The 17322-nt window shown below is 42.0% G+C and overlaps 1 protein-coding gene across 2 annotated transcripts in view; it reads left to right on the top strand.

The window, feature by feature from the left end:
- The window catches only part of CNTN3 (contactin 3), a 174464-nt gene that overhangs the window by 118377 nt on the left and 38765 nt on the right, over positions 1-17322 (top strand). For both annotated transcript variants that reach the window (XM_083424905.1, XM_083424906.1), the window contains 3 exons: positions 7504-7640; positions 13435-13564; positions 15793-15943. In XM_083424905.1, coding sequence (XP_083281031.1) covers positions 7504-7640; positions 13435-13564; positions 15793-15943 — 418 coding nt within the window. The remainder of the gene's footprint in view (positions 1-7503; positions 7641-13434; positions 13565-15792; positions 15944-17322) is intronic.

Raw genomic sequence — 17322 nt, 5'->3', positions numbered from 1 at the left:
AAAGTTTTGTTATTGGTTTCAAACATAGTTTTAAGCTGGCGTTGATTGCTATTGGTCTCTGCTTCCATTTCTCTTATTTCTGCTTTTAACAGAATTTCCTTCTCCCAACAGTCAGTGTGCAACTTCCTCTAATGGGGCAATTCTCAGTGTGGGCAGCCAGGCAGCCAGTATAGAGTACACCAGGTCCAAACAGGAGCAGGACTACTGCTGGCTGAGCTGGATTAAGGAAAAGCAGACCTTTAAAATAAATTTACACCCTTTTTGCTGGCATATATTCTGCTAGGTTGCCAGGCCACATGACTAAGCAAAGGGGATAAGACTTGGGTTTGTATTACTCCCTAATGGGGCTTTCTCCAATGGTGAAACATTTCCTCTGTTGAGGATTATTCCTCTCACTGCAAAAAGACTTCCTCCATCACAGAAATGGATATTGGGACACTTTTATGTCCATATTTCTTTACAAAACATCAGGAACCAGTATCTTTCGTATTTACTATCGGTATATGAGAACTTGTACATGAAAAGTGCTTTTTCATATAATGATGTCTATGGTGATCATATTGAAAACATAACCCCAGTTTTGATAATATCCTTTAAGTATATATGTTTTAATCTCTGTACCAGTGAGCAGGTTATCTTTTCGTTTTGTCTCAGTGGAAGCTGTGTCTGGTGTGATTACAATGAGGAAGTTATAGTCCAGATTCCACTGTAGAGATCTGCATTCCTTTTCAAGTCTATATTTTAGCAATTTGCTCTCTGTTACATTTGGTTGATCCCTGGTTCATAGGAAATTATTTCCAGTAAATAACAACAAGAAGAACAAAAAACAGTCAGTGACAGTGTTTTAGTGATTCTGGAAGACTGGTGGTATCTAAAAGGTCTTAAATATGACATGTGCTGTTTCCTGAAATAATGTCTGACAGGAAGTTCAGAAAAGTTGATGTTGCTACTTTATTGGAAGATAAACGTGCAAATGGTTTAGCCTATTCATAAGATTTCTAAGCTGTGATATCTCCCACATTGTGACAAGTTCATATTTTGAGTCACAAGGTGATATCACCCTCAATTATGGAAAAGATATATTAATCAAAAAAAGAGAAAAAATCTCCCAGTGTGCAGAAAAGGATGAAAACCTTAATTATAAGTAGACATTTTCTAACTATAAACCAGTTAGCATTCTATAAGCGTCACCCAGGCAAATGTCAAAGCAGGAAAGATTAAATAAAACTGGTTAATCCTGTCATATGGATTACAGTGGAGAACTGATAATATAAACTCTGTATCACTTTAACATATGAGGTGGTTATTTATGGCTAGCATAGCAACTGAATCTCACCCAACCCAAACATATTTGATGGACCATCTGAATGGTTGGGGCACTGTGTGATATGGAAAGCTTCATATACAGCCAAACTATAGATGTGTGGGTGCGCACATGAGCATGTGATGTTTCTTGTTGTTGCTGCTGCTGGTGGTGGTGCATCATCATCGCCGCTGCACAGCATACTTACTGTATGATCTGTTATTTTAATCAATGTAAGAACATAAGAAGAACACTCAGGGCCAGATTTAGGTTTGATGAGCCCCTAAGCTACTGAAGGTAATGCGGCTTTTTATATGTCCAGCTGTCCTTTGTCAACAACAAATTTTTGCTGTTTTTGTGCTGAATATATGCTATATGGTAATTTATGGACCTAATAGGTATCTAAAGCCATTTGCACATGTTGCCGTGCAACCAGTCCATGCAGAATGTAGGCACACTATATATAAAGGTAAAGGGACCCCTGACCATTAGATCCAGTCATGACCGACTCTGGGGTTGCGACACTCATCTCGCTTTATTGGCCGAGGGAGCCGGCATACAGCTTCCGGGTCATGTGGCCAACATGACTAAGCCGCTTCTGGCGAACCAGAGCAGTGCACGGAAACGCCGTTTACCTTCCCGCCGGAGCGGTTCCTATTTATCTACTTGCACTTTGACGTGCTTTCAAACTGCTATATTGGCAGGAGCAGGGACCAAGCAACGGGAGCTCACCCCGACGCAGGGATTCAAACCGCCGACCTTCTGATTGGCAAGTCCTAGGCTCTGTGGTTTAACCCACAGCGCCACCCGCGTCCCTATATATAGAAATGAGCAAACCAGTGATATTTTAGGGAGAAGACTAGCAGGCGGGGCCCATTACTTACATCATAGGAGCCTACCCAACACAAAGCACTGTTGCTATGTGTAGGTTTTATTTTATTTGTTTTTTATCATATGTTTTGGAAATGTACATCCAGTAGTTTTTTCCTTCAAATTTTTGGGGGGCCCCTAAGAGAGTGGGGCCTAAGCTATAGCTTGTTTAGCTTATGCGTAAATGCGGCACTTAGAACACTGCTGGATCAGGCCAATGGTTCATCTCATCCAGAATCCTGTTCTCTCAGTGGCCAACCAGATGCTTGTGAGAAGCCCCCAAGCAGGAACTAAGGGCACCAACCCACTTGTGATTTCCAGAAACTGACATTCAGAGGCATACTGCCTCCAACAGTGGAAGCCAGCAGATGAACAACCTGTTTTTCATCTCAGACTTTATTGTCACAAGTGTCTAGAAGCAGCGGTGGACTAGCAGATTTGACAACTGCACCTGAATCCCTGTCAGTTTGCAAAGGTTATCATTCTGTGGCATTTTTTACTTTGCCAGCTGAGGGATCCAAATCAGGCTCCCCGCATGATAACAGATCTAGCAGTGTTGTGGCTGTCACCGTAACACCCCTTCAACATACATCCTAGTCAATAGTCATAGAATCATAGAATCACAGAGTTGGAAGAGATCACAAGGGCCATCGAGTCCAACCCCCTGCCAAGCAGGAAACACCATCAGAGCACTCCTGACATATGGTTGTCAAGCCTCTGCTTAAAGACCTCCAAAGAAGGAGACTCCACCACACTCCTTGGCAGCAATATTCTATGCCATTTACTAATGACAAGAAAACCATTGACGATAGCGTTCAATCCACCATGCTCTCTCTGCAGCTGCAGGAGGGGCCCACAATTGACAGACCTTGGTCTCTCCCAGCAGCAAATATAAGGCTATGAAGGACTGCACTCTCATTATTTTATATATACAATACATAGCAAACTGTAGCATTATATTCCTTTATGGAACAATATATATCACAAAGATTTTTGAGACAGTATTTCTTATGCGCTGCCTGTGTGCATTGCTTAGCCTTTGCAATGGGAAGTGAAACATTCCTTAATTTGCTATTTCTACAATAAAGAAATGCCTTTCTCGGGCCTTTTTTTTTTTAAACAAAAATTGTCAGCTTGCAAAATAGTTTTATATTAAGAAAACAGCAATATAGTCTCTTGGCATTCAGTGTGTTCATACTTTAAAATGCACAAGAGGTTATCTTGGTATTCTGCATCTATTTCTTACATTATATTGCTTCTTATCTCATAGCAACTTCTCTCAAAGCAACGATTATGTTAAAAAAGAGAGCAAAGGAGGGCAACAGTGCCCTTAAGATTCACAAAAGGAATCTGGGGGGGGGGGGTGTCAGACAATTGGATAAAAAAACAAAGAATGGCTTCTAAGACATAGTACGGTATGGACAGCTTGTGGGGCAACTGGGAAGCTATGACCTTTGCATCAAAAGAATAAAATGCCAGCTTCAGATATCTAAGGATTCAGTTGCTACAGTCAATTAGTTTGCTATATTTCTTCATACAGAATTTTCAACATCACATTACAGAAGGATTCACAAATGCTACTGCTAAACTTTCAAATCTGAGGGAGCAAGTTGGCTTAAAACAAACTGATGTAAATTAAGCTGGTGTAAAGTGATGCCAGGTCCAAACTCCATCCATCAGAAGTTCTGAACTCTGTTTAGGAGTGGAGTTACTGTTGGTTGAGCCAGCCTAAGCAGAGAGGAAAAAAACAAGCCTTTCAAATAGTGTTTCAGTTATATCACCATTTAAGCCACCCTTTTGCTGGGTGCCAGGTTGCCAGATCATGTGACTGAGCTGAATAGGTTTGGGGTGCAGCTTAAGACCTGCTTCTCTGGTCCTCCCATGCCACACCTGTTTTTCCAGATCTTATGCAAGTTTGAGAGCCACTGGGATGGGATGGGTTATGCCCAGCTGAGCCGAAGATGAAAGAGTGAAGTCAGCATAGCCTGGCTGTGTCAGAAACCTCCCAGCTCAGCTGGAGACCTGCTGGATCCTAACCCACTTGTCCTGGTATAGGATTTCTCCTTTGTCCTGTAACCCTATGCCTTAGTCTCCAATCCTAAATGTGCTTACCTGGGGGTCCCACTCAGCTCAGCATGGCTTACTACTACAGTAAGTAGACTTGTATAGGATTGCACTGTTAGTCACTGGTGCCAAGGTTAGTCACTGGTGGGGTGGGGTATTTCTCAGAAGTATAGTAGGAGATGGGTGATTGGCTCAATGGGTATGGTAAACCTGTTGACGACTCTTAACAACAGTTAATGACTGCAATTAGTCCTACAGGAAAAAGCAAGGGATAGTATGCAGATGACCAAAAATAGCTTTAGCATGTGTAATGAGACAAGAATCCAATACAGTGGTACCTCGGGTTAAGTACTTAATTCATTCCGGAGGTCTGTTCTTAACCTGAAACTGTTCTTAACCTGAAGCACCACTTTAGCTAATGGGGTCTCCTGCTGCCACTGCGCCACCGGAGCACGATTTCTGTTCTCATCCTGCAGCAAAGTTCTTAACCCGAGGTAATATTTCTGGGTTAGCAGAGTCTGTAACCTGAAGCGTATGTAACTAACCTGAAGCGTATGTAACCCGAGGTACCACTGTATCTCTATTCAGACCAGGTCTCTCCATAGTTTTCAGTTTGGTAATGAGTTGTAATAGTAAATAGTTCAGTTGGCTTCTGCTCCGTGCTTCAAGACTGTGCTTCTTAGTTCATTGGCCCTTCCGAGTTCTGGCTCTACTTTACCCTTATACTGCTTCTCTCTGGATTAGCTACTGCTAACCTCAGTTGCACGTTCCCGACAATAGCAGAAGCACAAGGAGCTCTGAATGTCTTTCTCTGTTTAGCTCTGGAATAGCGAGGTCACAAAATTTCAATGAAAAGTTAAAGTAGATCATTGTCACTCACTCCTAGAGCCCTACTATATGGCTTCAGCTGTGCTAAAGGGCAAAAACTAATGCTTGGACCCATATATACTGACTGTGCTGAAGTCATGGTACTTCCTTCTGAATATAGACTATTGTGGTAAAACAATGGAGATGCAATAGCAAAAACGTTCTTTCCTAAAAAGTTTAATTACAAACATAGGCATTTAAGCATAGGTTCTATGCTCCATAAACTTAAAAGCTGCATTATTTAAAGGTTTACTTAATGATGTATTTGAAATGTGATGGAATTACAGATTTTCCCACTGATATTAAAAAGTACAAGAAAAGTAATACCCAAAATCTATGGGCTTGCATTCTCCTCCTGTTTGATTGTAGTAGCGCAGAGGCTGAAGAAGGAGAGAGAGGTAATAAATTTGTGCAATTGCAAATGTAGCTATTGAGTCAAGGGCACCCTAGACTAGGATGGTGAAGGTTGAGCATCAGCTGCATTCTCTAGGGTTACAGAAATTAGATATTAGAAGAGTTTTAGCAGAGCTCTAAGACATTGCCAGAGTAATCCTGTCTGTGAGTTATGCCCACTGGTCAGGACTGCTAATTCTCCTGTGTGCACAAAGCACAATTCTGCACTGGCAGGAAAAATTACGACAATGTGGTAGTAGAGGAAAAATACAACCTTCAGGATTCAACCACATCACAGAGGAAAATTAGGATGTGACCTGGAGAGGAACAGACTTAAATTAGAATCCCATGTTCATTTAGGATCTTTTTCTCAACATACGTATAATCTTAAACCTGCAGAATAACTGGTATAGCTTTGAACATTCCCATCAGAATCATTGGAGAACCCCGGATAATTCACCCCAAGGTTGAAACACAAAGGGGATAGGACTGAGCATGTAGCCAATTATTGCTATAGCACCAGAGGTATAAATTTCATATGGGGAAGATAGATCTGTCTCTATACACACTGATACGGTTTTTATTATGGAATGTTAATGTTAACCATTGCAAGGTACCTTGAGCAGCTATACACATTAGAAAGGTACAATGAAAATCTCAATATAAATAAAATACATACAGGGATGAGTGGTGAGACTACAAGGCTTCTTGGCCCATGAACAGGATAAGCAGTTACTGTTGTAGAGTTACAGCTCCACGTGCCAGTCATTGTGGATAGCTATCACAGTACATCTTTGTGGGCAGATAGATGTCTTCCTCACACCTAGGAACCACTCACCCACAATGGTACCCTTTGCCACACCATAACAGGCCGGATACATATTCCCCCCACACTCTAAACCTGGCTTTCTGGAGCAGGGGACATTGCTTCTGGTTCTGCTTCATCTGCCTCCCGCCGCGCCTGCCTTTAAAGTTATTGCTGGTGTCAACCACTTCCCATGATGTAGGCATTGCCTTCATCTGTGCATTTATCTAAGTTGGGACTCAAACCCATGGTTCATGTTGACTGCTTCACTCTCCTTTCCCACTGAGCTACTGGACAAATCGCAGTGTTACCCTCCCCTGGGTTTGCTATTATAGTTTTCATTCTTCTTGCAACAGTTGTGAACATGTATGCATGAGTTCCACAGTAAGACTTGTATCCTTCTCCTGAGAAGCCTCTAGTTTTCTATGTTGGGCCTTCTTGTACAATGAGAAGCACAGTAGTCTCTTTTCCAATGGCCTAGTTATACATTGTAAGAGTGGATTGTGTTATATCATGAGCTCATTTGACTACCACTGTGCTTTGATTAATGCCTTCTGTGCCTGGGTGATGTAGGCGTATTACTGTTCCGCAACATCCTTATTTCCAGGCACACTGTGGTATTGCCTATCAGTGCTGCTTCTGTTAGCTGTTCCTGGGTGTGCATTGTATTTTGACTACCTTATGTGGGCATGAAGCCTGCCATAGTAACCCCATATTATGTAGTGGAACAAAAGCATCAGCATGCTCATCTCACTTTTACATAACAGTTCTTTGGGTGTAGAACAAATAGTTGGCGTCTTAAAAAAAATGACTTAAAAGGCTCAATAAATCAAAGATGCAAGGAACTATTTTGCTGGGTGAGGAAATTTCATGGCTGCATACTCTCCTTTATATGGAAACTTTCCTCCTGGCTGCTTATGCGTCAGTGAGGCATGGCATCGAAATCAGCACCTGCCGCCGTAACGTTAGTTGTGTTAACAGGCCTAAGTAAAAACACAATGTGACATTAATGTATCATTTAAGGAACTTTATTTATTTATTTATTTATTTATTTATTTATTTATTTATTTATTTTGGTTCAGAACATTCCCTGCATTTACTGTTGGTCAGCTGCTTTCCTAACATGCTTCTGTTATCCCCTTCTTGAAGAACAATACCCCTCTTTATTAAGGCTTTCTTATCCTTTTGCTTTCCTTTAAAGCAAAGCCTCACTGGGTTCAACTCATAAAGGATTTTGAAGCTGCGGTGGAGGACAACTTATACTGGGAATGCAGAGCAAGTGGCAAACCCAAGCCATCCTACAGGTGGCTGAGAAATGGAGAGCCTCTGGCATTGGAGGTAATGGTGGCTGTTCTTTCTTTGGGCAGGGGGTGGGGTAGGCATTCTTGCATATATGTAGACCATGGACTCTGCACAAGTAACTCAAAACGAGCTGACAAAGGATAATGTTATGCCTCAAATAGCTTCTGCAGTTAATTGTTTACCAATAGCAAATTATGCTTAAGAGGATTTATTCTTTGGCACATGGGCTAAGCTGCATTGCCAATGTACATGGTGGTGCTGGCACATGAAGGTTGTGCGCCCATCATTTCTGCCTATTCTTAAAATTACTGTTGAATTGTTTGGGTTGTACTGTATGTAATGCTAATCCGAGTCTGTTTATAAATGCGATAAATAAACAACTCAGAGCAGATCCATTAAAATTAATGAGCCTGTCAGTCATGTCTATTAATTTCAGTGGGTCTATCCTGTGTAGGTCTAGCATTGTATACAACTCATGGTTCTTACATTTACATGAGCAGTTAGCCAGGTTATCTATCCTACAAAGAAGGGTGCCTCCAGGTTTAATGGAAGTTATTTTCATTCTGTATCACATTGCAGAGTGAGAGATTGTCTTCTGGCTTCCCTCATATATAATCATTTCTGCACTGTTTATGTTGCTCACTTATGCAAATCAAATGGAAAGGTTGCACATAAAAGCATAAGAAATCAAATCTATTGAGAAGTGTCATTTTGCCAGCTCAGTCAGCTTCCCCTTCCCCTTGCTGAATAGACAAAAGCAGTAGATGGGGAAGGCAGGGGAGGGCAGAACGGTACAAAATTTATTGGCAGGCAGTTACTATGAAAATTACAGTCTAACAGATGTTTGTTGTCTCACTTTTAGTATCATCTACGTATGTGAGACTGAGAATATCAACTTTATTCGAAGTATACTACAGTGGTACCTTGGTTTAAGAACAGCCCTGTTTACAAACTATTCGGTATACGAACTCTGCAAAACCGGAAGTAGTGTTCCGGTTAGCAAACTTTACCTCGGTCTAAGAATGGAATCCGAACGGTGGAAGGGCACCGGCGGCGGGAACCCTCATTAGGGAAAGCATGCCTTGGTTTAGGAACGGTTTCGGTTTAAGAACAGACTTCCAGAACAGATTAAGTTTGTAAACTGAGGTACCACTGTATATCACTTTTGCACATTCCTAGTTGCTGGTTTCAGGATCAGCATTTGTCAGGCAACTGTTGTTCAGTTGGACAAGATTCCTAGTAGACCAAGTACAGTGATAACTAACTGAGTAGTAGAATCATAGAATAGAATCATAGAGCTGGAAGAGACCACAAGGGCCATCGAGTCCAACCCCCTGCCAAGCAGGAAACACCATCAGAGCACTCCTGACATATGGTTGTCAAGCCTCTGCTTAAAGACCTCCAAAGAAGGAGACTCCACCACACTCCTTGGCAGCAAATTCCACTATCGAACAGCTCTTACTGTCAGGAAGTTCTTCCTAATGTTTAAGTGGAATCTTCTTTCTTGTAGTTTGGATCCATTGCTCCGTGTCCGCTTCTCTGGAGCAGCAGAAAACAACCTTTCTCCCTCCTCTATATGACATCCTTTTATATATTTGAACATGGCTATCATATCGGCCCTTAACCTCCTCTTCTCCAGGCTAAACATGCCCAGCTCCCTTAGCCGTTCCTCATAAGGCATTATTTCCAGGCCTTTGACCATTTTGGTTGCCCTCCTCTGGACACGTTCCAGTTTGTCAGTGTCCTTCTTGAACTGTGGTGCCCAGAACTGGACACAGTACTCCAGGTGAGGTCTGACCAGAGCAGAATACAGTGGCACTATAACTTCCCTTGATCTAGATGCTATACTCCTATTGATGCAGCCCAGAATTGCATTGGCTTTTTTAGCTGCCGCATCACATTGTTGGCTCATGTCAAGTTTGTGGTCAACCAAGACTCCTAGATCTTTTCACATGTACTGCTCTCAAGCCAGGTGTCACCCATCTTGTATTTGTGCCTCTCATTTTTTTTGCCCAAGTGCAATACTTTACATTTCTCCCTGTTAAAATTCATCTTGTTTGTTTTTGCCCAGTTCTCTAATCTGCCAAGTTCGTTTTGAAGTGTGATCCTGTCCTCTGGGGTGTTAGCCACCCCTCCCAGTTTGGTGTCATCTGCAAATTTGATCAGGATGCCCTTGAGTCCATCATCCAAGTCGTTGATAAAGATGTTGAATAAGACTGGGCCCAAGACAGAACCCTGTGGCACCCCACTAGTCACTCTTCTCCAGGATGAAGAGGAACCATTGATGAGCACCCTTTGGGTCCGGTCAGTCAGCCAGTTACAAATCCACTGAGTGGTAGCATAGTCAAGACCGCATTTTACCAGCTTCTTTACAAGAATATCATGGGGCACCTTGTCAAATGCCTTGCTGAAATCAAGGTAGGCTACATCCACTGTGTTCCCTTCATCTACCAGGCTTGTAATTCTGTCAAAAAACGAGATCAGGTTAGTCTGACATGACTTATTTTTCAGAAATCCATGCTGACTATTGGTGATCACAGCATTCCTTTCTAGGTGCTCACAGACTGTTTGCTTAATGATCTGCACCAGAATCTTCCCTGGTATTGATGTCAGACTGACTGGGCGGTAATTATTTGGGTCCTCTCTTTTCCCTTTTTGAAAATAGGGACAACATTTGCCCTCCTCCGGTCTGCCGGGACTTTGCCTGTTCTCCAGGAATTCTCAAAGATGACTGCCAGTGGTTCTGAGATCACATCTGCCAGTTCTTTTAATACTCTTGGATGCAGTTCATCTGGCCCTGGAGACTTGAATACATCTAAACTAGCCAAGTATTCTTGTACTATCTCCTTAGTTATTCTGGGCTGTGTTTCCTCTGCTGAATCATTTGCTCCAAATTCTTCAGGTCGGGCATTGTTTTCTTTATCGGAGAAGACTGAGGCAAAGAAGGCATTGAGGAGTTCAGCCCTTTCTGTGTCCCCTGTTTGCATTTCACCATCTTCTCCTCTGAGTGACCCCACTGTTTCTTTGTTCTTCCTTTTGCTACGAACATACCCATAAAAGCCTTTTTTGTTGCTTTTAACCTCTCTAGCAAGCCTGAGTTCATTCTGTGCTTTAGCTTTTCTGACTTTGTGTCTACACATGCTGGGTATTTGTTTGAATTCCTCTTTGGTGGTTTCCCCCCTTTTCCATTTTTTGTACACATCCTTTTTTAATCCTCAGTTAAAAGTTCTTTAGATAGCCACCCTGGCTTCTTTAGGCACCTTCCATGTTTCCGTCTCATTGGTATTGCCTGAAGTTGTGCTTTTACTATCTCCCTTTTAACAAACTGCCAACCATCATGAACTCCCTTTCCTTTTAGTATTACTGTCCATGGGATCTCACCCAGCACTTCCCTAAGTAGGGTGATAAATAACTAAGAGAGGAATTCAGTGTAGCACTAAGTTAAAGTCCCTTAGCACTAGCAGAATTTTTTGCGCTAGTGGAATGGAACTCATGGCTGGTTGCACAACAATTTGCTTGGTTTCACTTTAATTCTGATACTTCCTATTGTGCAATCTGTTGCACAACAAGCTTTCTGCGTGCATAGCTGTTGTGCAGGATTTCATATTGTGCCCCCATTATTCTTGCCCTTCTGTTAGCACAACAACCCTCCCGCTGGCAGTTGGAGAACGCTGAATCTGAGCCTAAGGTTGTATCTAGTGCTGGTTCAAGATTCTATATACATGTATGGAGGATGCGGGTGGCGCTGTGGTCTAAACCACTGAGCCTCTTGGGCTTGCCTATCGGAAGGTCGGCGGTTCGAATCCCCATGATGGTGGTGAGCTCCCATTGCTCTGTGCCAGCTTCTGCCAACGTAGCAGTTCAAAAGGACACCAGTGCAAGTAGATAAATAGGTACCACTGTGGTGGGAAAGTAAAGGGCATTTCCGTGCGCTCTGGCACTCGTCACAGTGTCCCTTTGTGTCAGAAGCAGTTCAATCATGCTGGCCACATAACCCCGAAAACTGTCTGTGGACAAACGGCGCCTCCCTCGGCCTGAAAAACGAGATGAGCGCCGCACCCCATAGTCGCCTTTGACTGGACTTAACCGTCCAGGCGTCCTTTACATTTACCTATACATGAACATCAGTAACTTAATAGGAGGTGATTCTGTGGGGGGGAAGAAAACTGTACACAGACTTATATTAGGTCTGCAAAAGGATGTAGGAGGAGGGGACTCTATAGTCTATAGACTCTGAATTTGAAGATAATCCTGGATCTCCCCAGCCTATGAAAACATGGAAAGCAATATTCTTAAATGAAATGGGCATTTTAAGAGCATATATTGATTACAAAATTGAACTGGCAAATAAAAAAAAGTTCCCTGAGAAAGTTAATGAGTTTGAGATTATGGATTTTAGAAACCTAATAATTGCAGATAAATTAAGTGGGCTAAAGTGTAAAGTTCCCCAATATGATGAGCAGTTTCTTCGTGCCTTTGTTCACAGACTGGATGATCTGAGAAATAAGACTCCTAACTTTATTTTGCCAACAGTAGCTGAAAGGATCAGAGTCGAAAGCATTGGTTATAATTATTTCTCACCTCTATGCACCTTTGAAGGTGAGGCAGGGAGTGATACAGGAGAGGGCCTTTTCTATGGTGGGATCCTGTCTTTGAAACTTACTCCCCAGGGGAGCTTACCTAACACCATCTCTGTTATATCTTTATGCAAGGCAAATACTGTTTTTATTCGCCTAGGCATTGGAGGATGTTTACACCAGCTGATGGGATTGCCAGACTTCAAAAGTCTCTTTAGTCATATCTTCTTCTATCACATTGTATTGTATTCTTCTTCATTGCTATTACTAGTGGGGAGTGATTTGTAAGGATTTTAGTGTGATTTGTAAGGCTCTATTACTAATTTCTCTTCTAGTCATGTTAGTATTCTTTCTTTCTCACAACTGCAAAATGAATCCCTCCGTGGTTTAAAAAAATCATTCCTAAGTGAGAATCATGGACCACAAAAGTGATGGTGGAAATGTGATACTGGCCAAGGGGGCTGAGTCCTGCTGCCCAGATGATCAGGCAAAAAACCCGTGCTATTACAGTCAAGGCTGATTGATGTTCTCTAAGTGCCTCTAACGATAAATTACAAGTTCTTAGGTTTCTTTCTTTTTATTCAAGTGTGCATAAATTGTGATAAACTGATTGCTGAATGTGATAGCATATAACATTATTATTTGCATATTCAATAAGCAATGATATAAACTTCCATCTACAGTCTGAATTTGTGCTTCATGTATATATACCCTGTTCAAGGTGAACAAGACCTCTGTTTCTTTCTCAAAACACTACACCCAGTCTCTGGAGTTGTAATATGACTTGACATTCCGAAGGAGCAGAATTGAACCCCCACCCCATGCCAGGCTGCAAAACCGTTTTATAGAAGTAGGCATGCTTGTAAGCACCAAAATTAAAGTGAGTTGATCCCCAGGATTGTTAGGAATAGGGCACATTGACAATCAAATCCAACTCAATTTTCTCAGAATTCAAAAGAGGATTTTCAAAGCTGGTGTTCCAGTTTGAGGCTTATATCTGCTGGATAGCACATAAAGCCTCGTAGCTCATAAAGGCCATTATTACTGTTATTATTGTTGTGCTACTCTCTTTGGTCAGAGCATGCCAGAAACTTCACAGTTGACTCAAGCATCAGTTAAGCTACGTTTAAACTCTTCAAATGAGATTTGATAAAAGCATGGGGTATAGTTGTGCAGTCAAAATAGCTTCCCGTGTCTGCTTTACCAGTCATTTAAAGGCATATACATTTCTAACTTTTGCTTTTGCTGTCCAGGGAAGAATACAAATCGAAAATGGGGCTTTGATCATAACAAACCTCAACTTGACAGATTCTGGCATTTACCAGTGTATTGCAGAAAACAAACACGGGACAATATATTCCAGCGCAGATCTCAGAGTTGTAGGTAGGTCTAAAATTTCCTATCTCTTTCATAGAATCGTTGGGTTGGAAGGGACCCTGAGGGTCATCCAGTCCAACCCCCTGCAATGCAGGAAACCTGCCCACAGTCATCCCTGAGTGGGCTCGAACCACCGGCCTTCTGATTAACAGCCAGATGCACCAATCCATTGTGCCACTGTTACTAAATATGTATTTCCATGCCATGTAGTTGTCAGAATGATTGCCTTAAGAAAAAAACAAGTGGCAAAACTTGGGGTGTTGTTGTTTTCTCATCGCAGCAAAGCAACTTCTAATTGTGGTGCTGCAATATTTTACTCACCTGCATCCAGAGGATGTATTAGATGGGTGCGGGGGTGGAAGATGAAGCCTGGTGTGTTTTACAGCCCAATCATTCACTGCTTTAAAACGAGGACACCAAGATAAATTATTAATTAGGGGGAGAGCAGAGACAAAGGCTTGGATGCAGTCCCAGAGATTAAAACTAATCACACGATCTGGAAGCAACTTCGGTTCAGCACATTACTCAGGTGTGCTGACCTTCTGCATCACGGCCCTGGTATTCCTGGGAGAGCAATGTCATTTAAAAAGCAATAAGATGGGTTCCTGTGACCCCTTCCTTGATTATGGAGGCAGGGGCCAGTTACTGAGGTTATGCCAACTTGCTTTTGAAAACAAATGGCAAACACTCATCAAGGCTGAGTGCTTGACTCTCAGCGCTTCCACAGAATTCTAATAACAAGCACCCTTTTTCACTGATAAGCCAGTTGAGAGAAGCCTTGACGACCACCGCCTGCAGTTTCCTTTTAAGCATTTCTAAATAGTTACCAGCACCTGTTCATTGTTACAATTCACAAAGGTCACATCAAACTATCCTCACAGCTATATACAGCACATGGGGTCGTATCCAGCCAGTGCAAGTTCTCAGTCCTCTCCTTTCCCTGTGCAACCCCTAAATATCGCCCACAACAGATTTAGGGGCCATGCTGGGAGAGAGAATGGCAGGGAAGTTCCACTGCACAGCCCAGAATTGTTATGCTAGCAGAACTGTGTAGTTGGAACCACACACGGGCTATATTTGGCCAGTTGTCTCACTCCATTTGTCACTTGTAATATAACCTGCTCTATTTGTACTGAAGAGCATGAGGAAGCCAAGTGGAGCCTGCTAATGGTTTGAGGTTGATTGCAAGGTTATTAGTTTGAGAGTTTTTGTGTGTGCCAAAAGCAGTTCTCTGATATTGCAGCACTCGATAAATTTGCCAAAAAAATTCACTTAAATATGAGCCCAAAATCAAACTAAAGGTCAGCTCACACGGCATCATTTTACCATTGCCCTTCTGCTCTTTGAAGTTATCCTAAGCTGTGTATTCCAAGGAGACCTGTTCTGCTTCCATTTTGTGTTCCTTCATTAGCACCTTGGCTGAAGAGGTTCCATATTGTCCAAAATGGTTGGCTGGCAAAGAACTCGCAAACCAAGCCCTAAATGCGCTTGAAAGCCTCCTGCCAAAATCTTCTGCTGAAATGAACAAGGAAGTGCTTTTGCCTTCGGTCCATTGCCGTAGCACTTCCCAAAATTGTTAATGTTCAGTCTTCCTCATGTTCCTGATGTAATCAAAGCAACACTGTCACCTGCTGATTAGCCATGAAGAACTCTGATATTATTTTGGAAGAAACGATCATTTTGAACTCCACCTGAAGCCTAGACCAATTGTTTTGGGGCCCTTCCCAGTCCTACTAGTAACAACGCTATAGTATGTGTTTCTTCGCCGCCACCAGACTGATAAAATGAAGCAGTCATCAGCATTATCCCATTGTAACCCACATGCTGACATGCTAAGAGTTGTGTCCTTATGCAGTTTCTGAAATCAAATTATATTCAGAAAAGCTAGTTTCTCTGGATAGCAGTCGCTGGGAGAAACTGGCGGAAGAAAGATGTACTCTGCTTGTGAGTTTCCTGCAGGCATCTGGTTGACAGTTGTGCAAAATGGAATTCTAGACTAGATAGACTTCTGGTGCGATTCAGCAGGACTCTTCTCATGTTCAATGAAATGAAAATGAAGTATGCGTTTAATTCCAGCTGAATTCAATGACAATTTAATGTGCGATAATGTGCAATGGTAATTCAGATTCTTCGGTGGTTAAATGAAAGACGGGCCTATTTTAACCTTCGGGATCCACTGAGGCCATGGAGAGAAAGTTGTGTTTCATAGTTAATATGCTTTTTTCCACTGCTAGCCTCTGCTCCTGACTTCTCTAAAAGCCCGATGAAGAAGCTGATTCAGCTTTTAATTGGCAGCACAGCTCATTTTGACTGCAAGCCGAAATCTTCCCCTAAAGCGACGACTACTTGGAAAAAGGGAGGTGAGCTGCTCCAAGAAAATGAAAGGTATTATGTGAATCATGAGTGCTTCCATACTACAATTTAAACTATTATTCTTAGTCCCTATCCTAAGTAATAATAATAATAATAATAATATGCACTAATCTAAACTAGGTAACAAACATGCAAACACAGCTTTTGTAAAAGTAAGTGAGCTTCTCTTTCCCCCCCTTTTGGATCCATCAGAGTAACATTCAAGGCCACTGAAACAAAATCCTGTCTCCCCAGTTCCCCAGCAGATACACTGCACATACATTTGGTCTTTTTCTGATTATATAGTTAAGAACGGTAGCTACAGAAGTGCTGCAACACTTCAGAGAGCGATTTCTTGTGAAGTGGTCTTTCATACACACAACAGCCTGCCTCGCAAAATGCATGAGATAGGGTGTGTGCTTGTTGTAATGTAATATATAAACACAACACACAAACGCACATAGATTGCAACAGCAAGGAATTTTAAAAGATAGGAACATGTACCTAGGCTTTGTTTCACTTGAGCGTGAGACCTAGGGAATTAAGACAAAGGCTTCTCAGTTGAAGGACATTTTCAGCTGAATTTGAAGAAAGGGGGTCACTAGGTAGGAAATTGTAGCATCAAATGAGGTTTAACAACTTGACAGCATTGCTCCAGGAAGCCTTGCCAGGTTGGAATTTTATCAGCAAAGAGCAATGGGTGGTTGTTGTTGTTGCAATGTTTGAAGCAAAACTGAAGAGTCCTCAGCTGCCTCATTCAGTTCCTAAGGCAAGTACACAAATCTTGCCCCCTTCCTCCTTTTTTTAAACATTCCCCCAAATATGGGGAAATACTTCCACAGGAAGAGAAGTTCTTTTAAAAAGCACACAATTCAGTGTGGTTCAGCACAGCACTAGGCCAGCAAATGCATGATGCCTTGATCTAGTTGGGAATACAGCTTCTAATGCAAACAAGGATGCACATCCCATTGAAATGTTCAGTTCAGTGCTGACCAACACTATGTTTCCATCTATCTTGTGCAATACTTGATGCATTTAGATACCTTTTTTTTTATCTCAACTAAATTGGATAGATCTGAACATGAGGAAAGTTAGGGATAACTGTCAACACCACTAGAACAACAATATCAATACTGAAAATGCAACATCATGAATATCTATATATCCCCAAATACTAAATTGTGTCACCAAGATACTGTCTAGGTGACAGAATATAACTTGCCTGAAGTTTGTAAAGTTTTGTTCCATGCACTGTGTGTGAGAGGGAGAGAGTGCACAGCTGATTGTGGAAATTAGAGGGGGGAAATACAGTAGAAGCTATATATTGAGAAAAAGGTGACGTACTCAGGTAATACTGCAGGCATAATATCATTTCATACAAACTCACGCCCTTTTCCAACAGTTGGGCATTT

The sequence above is a fragment of the Podarcis tiliguerta genome, assembly GCF_965153285.1.
Source record: "Podarcis tiliguerta genome assembly, chromosome: 2".
Taxonomy (NCBI): Eukaryota; Metazoa; Chordata; class Lepidosauria; order Squamata; family Lacertidae; genus Podarcis; species Podarcis tiliguerta.
Note: the sequence above shows the minus strand (reverse complement) of the source record. Positions and strands in the feature narration are given on the sequence as shown.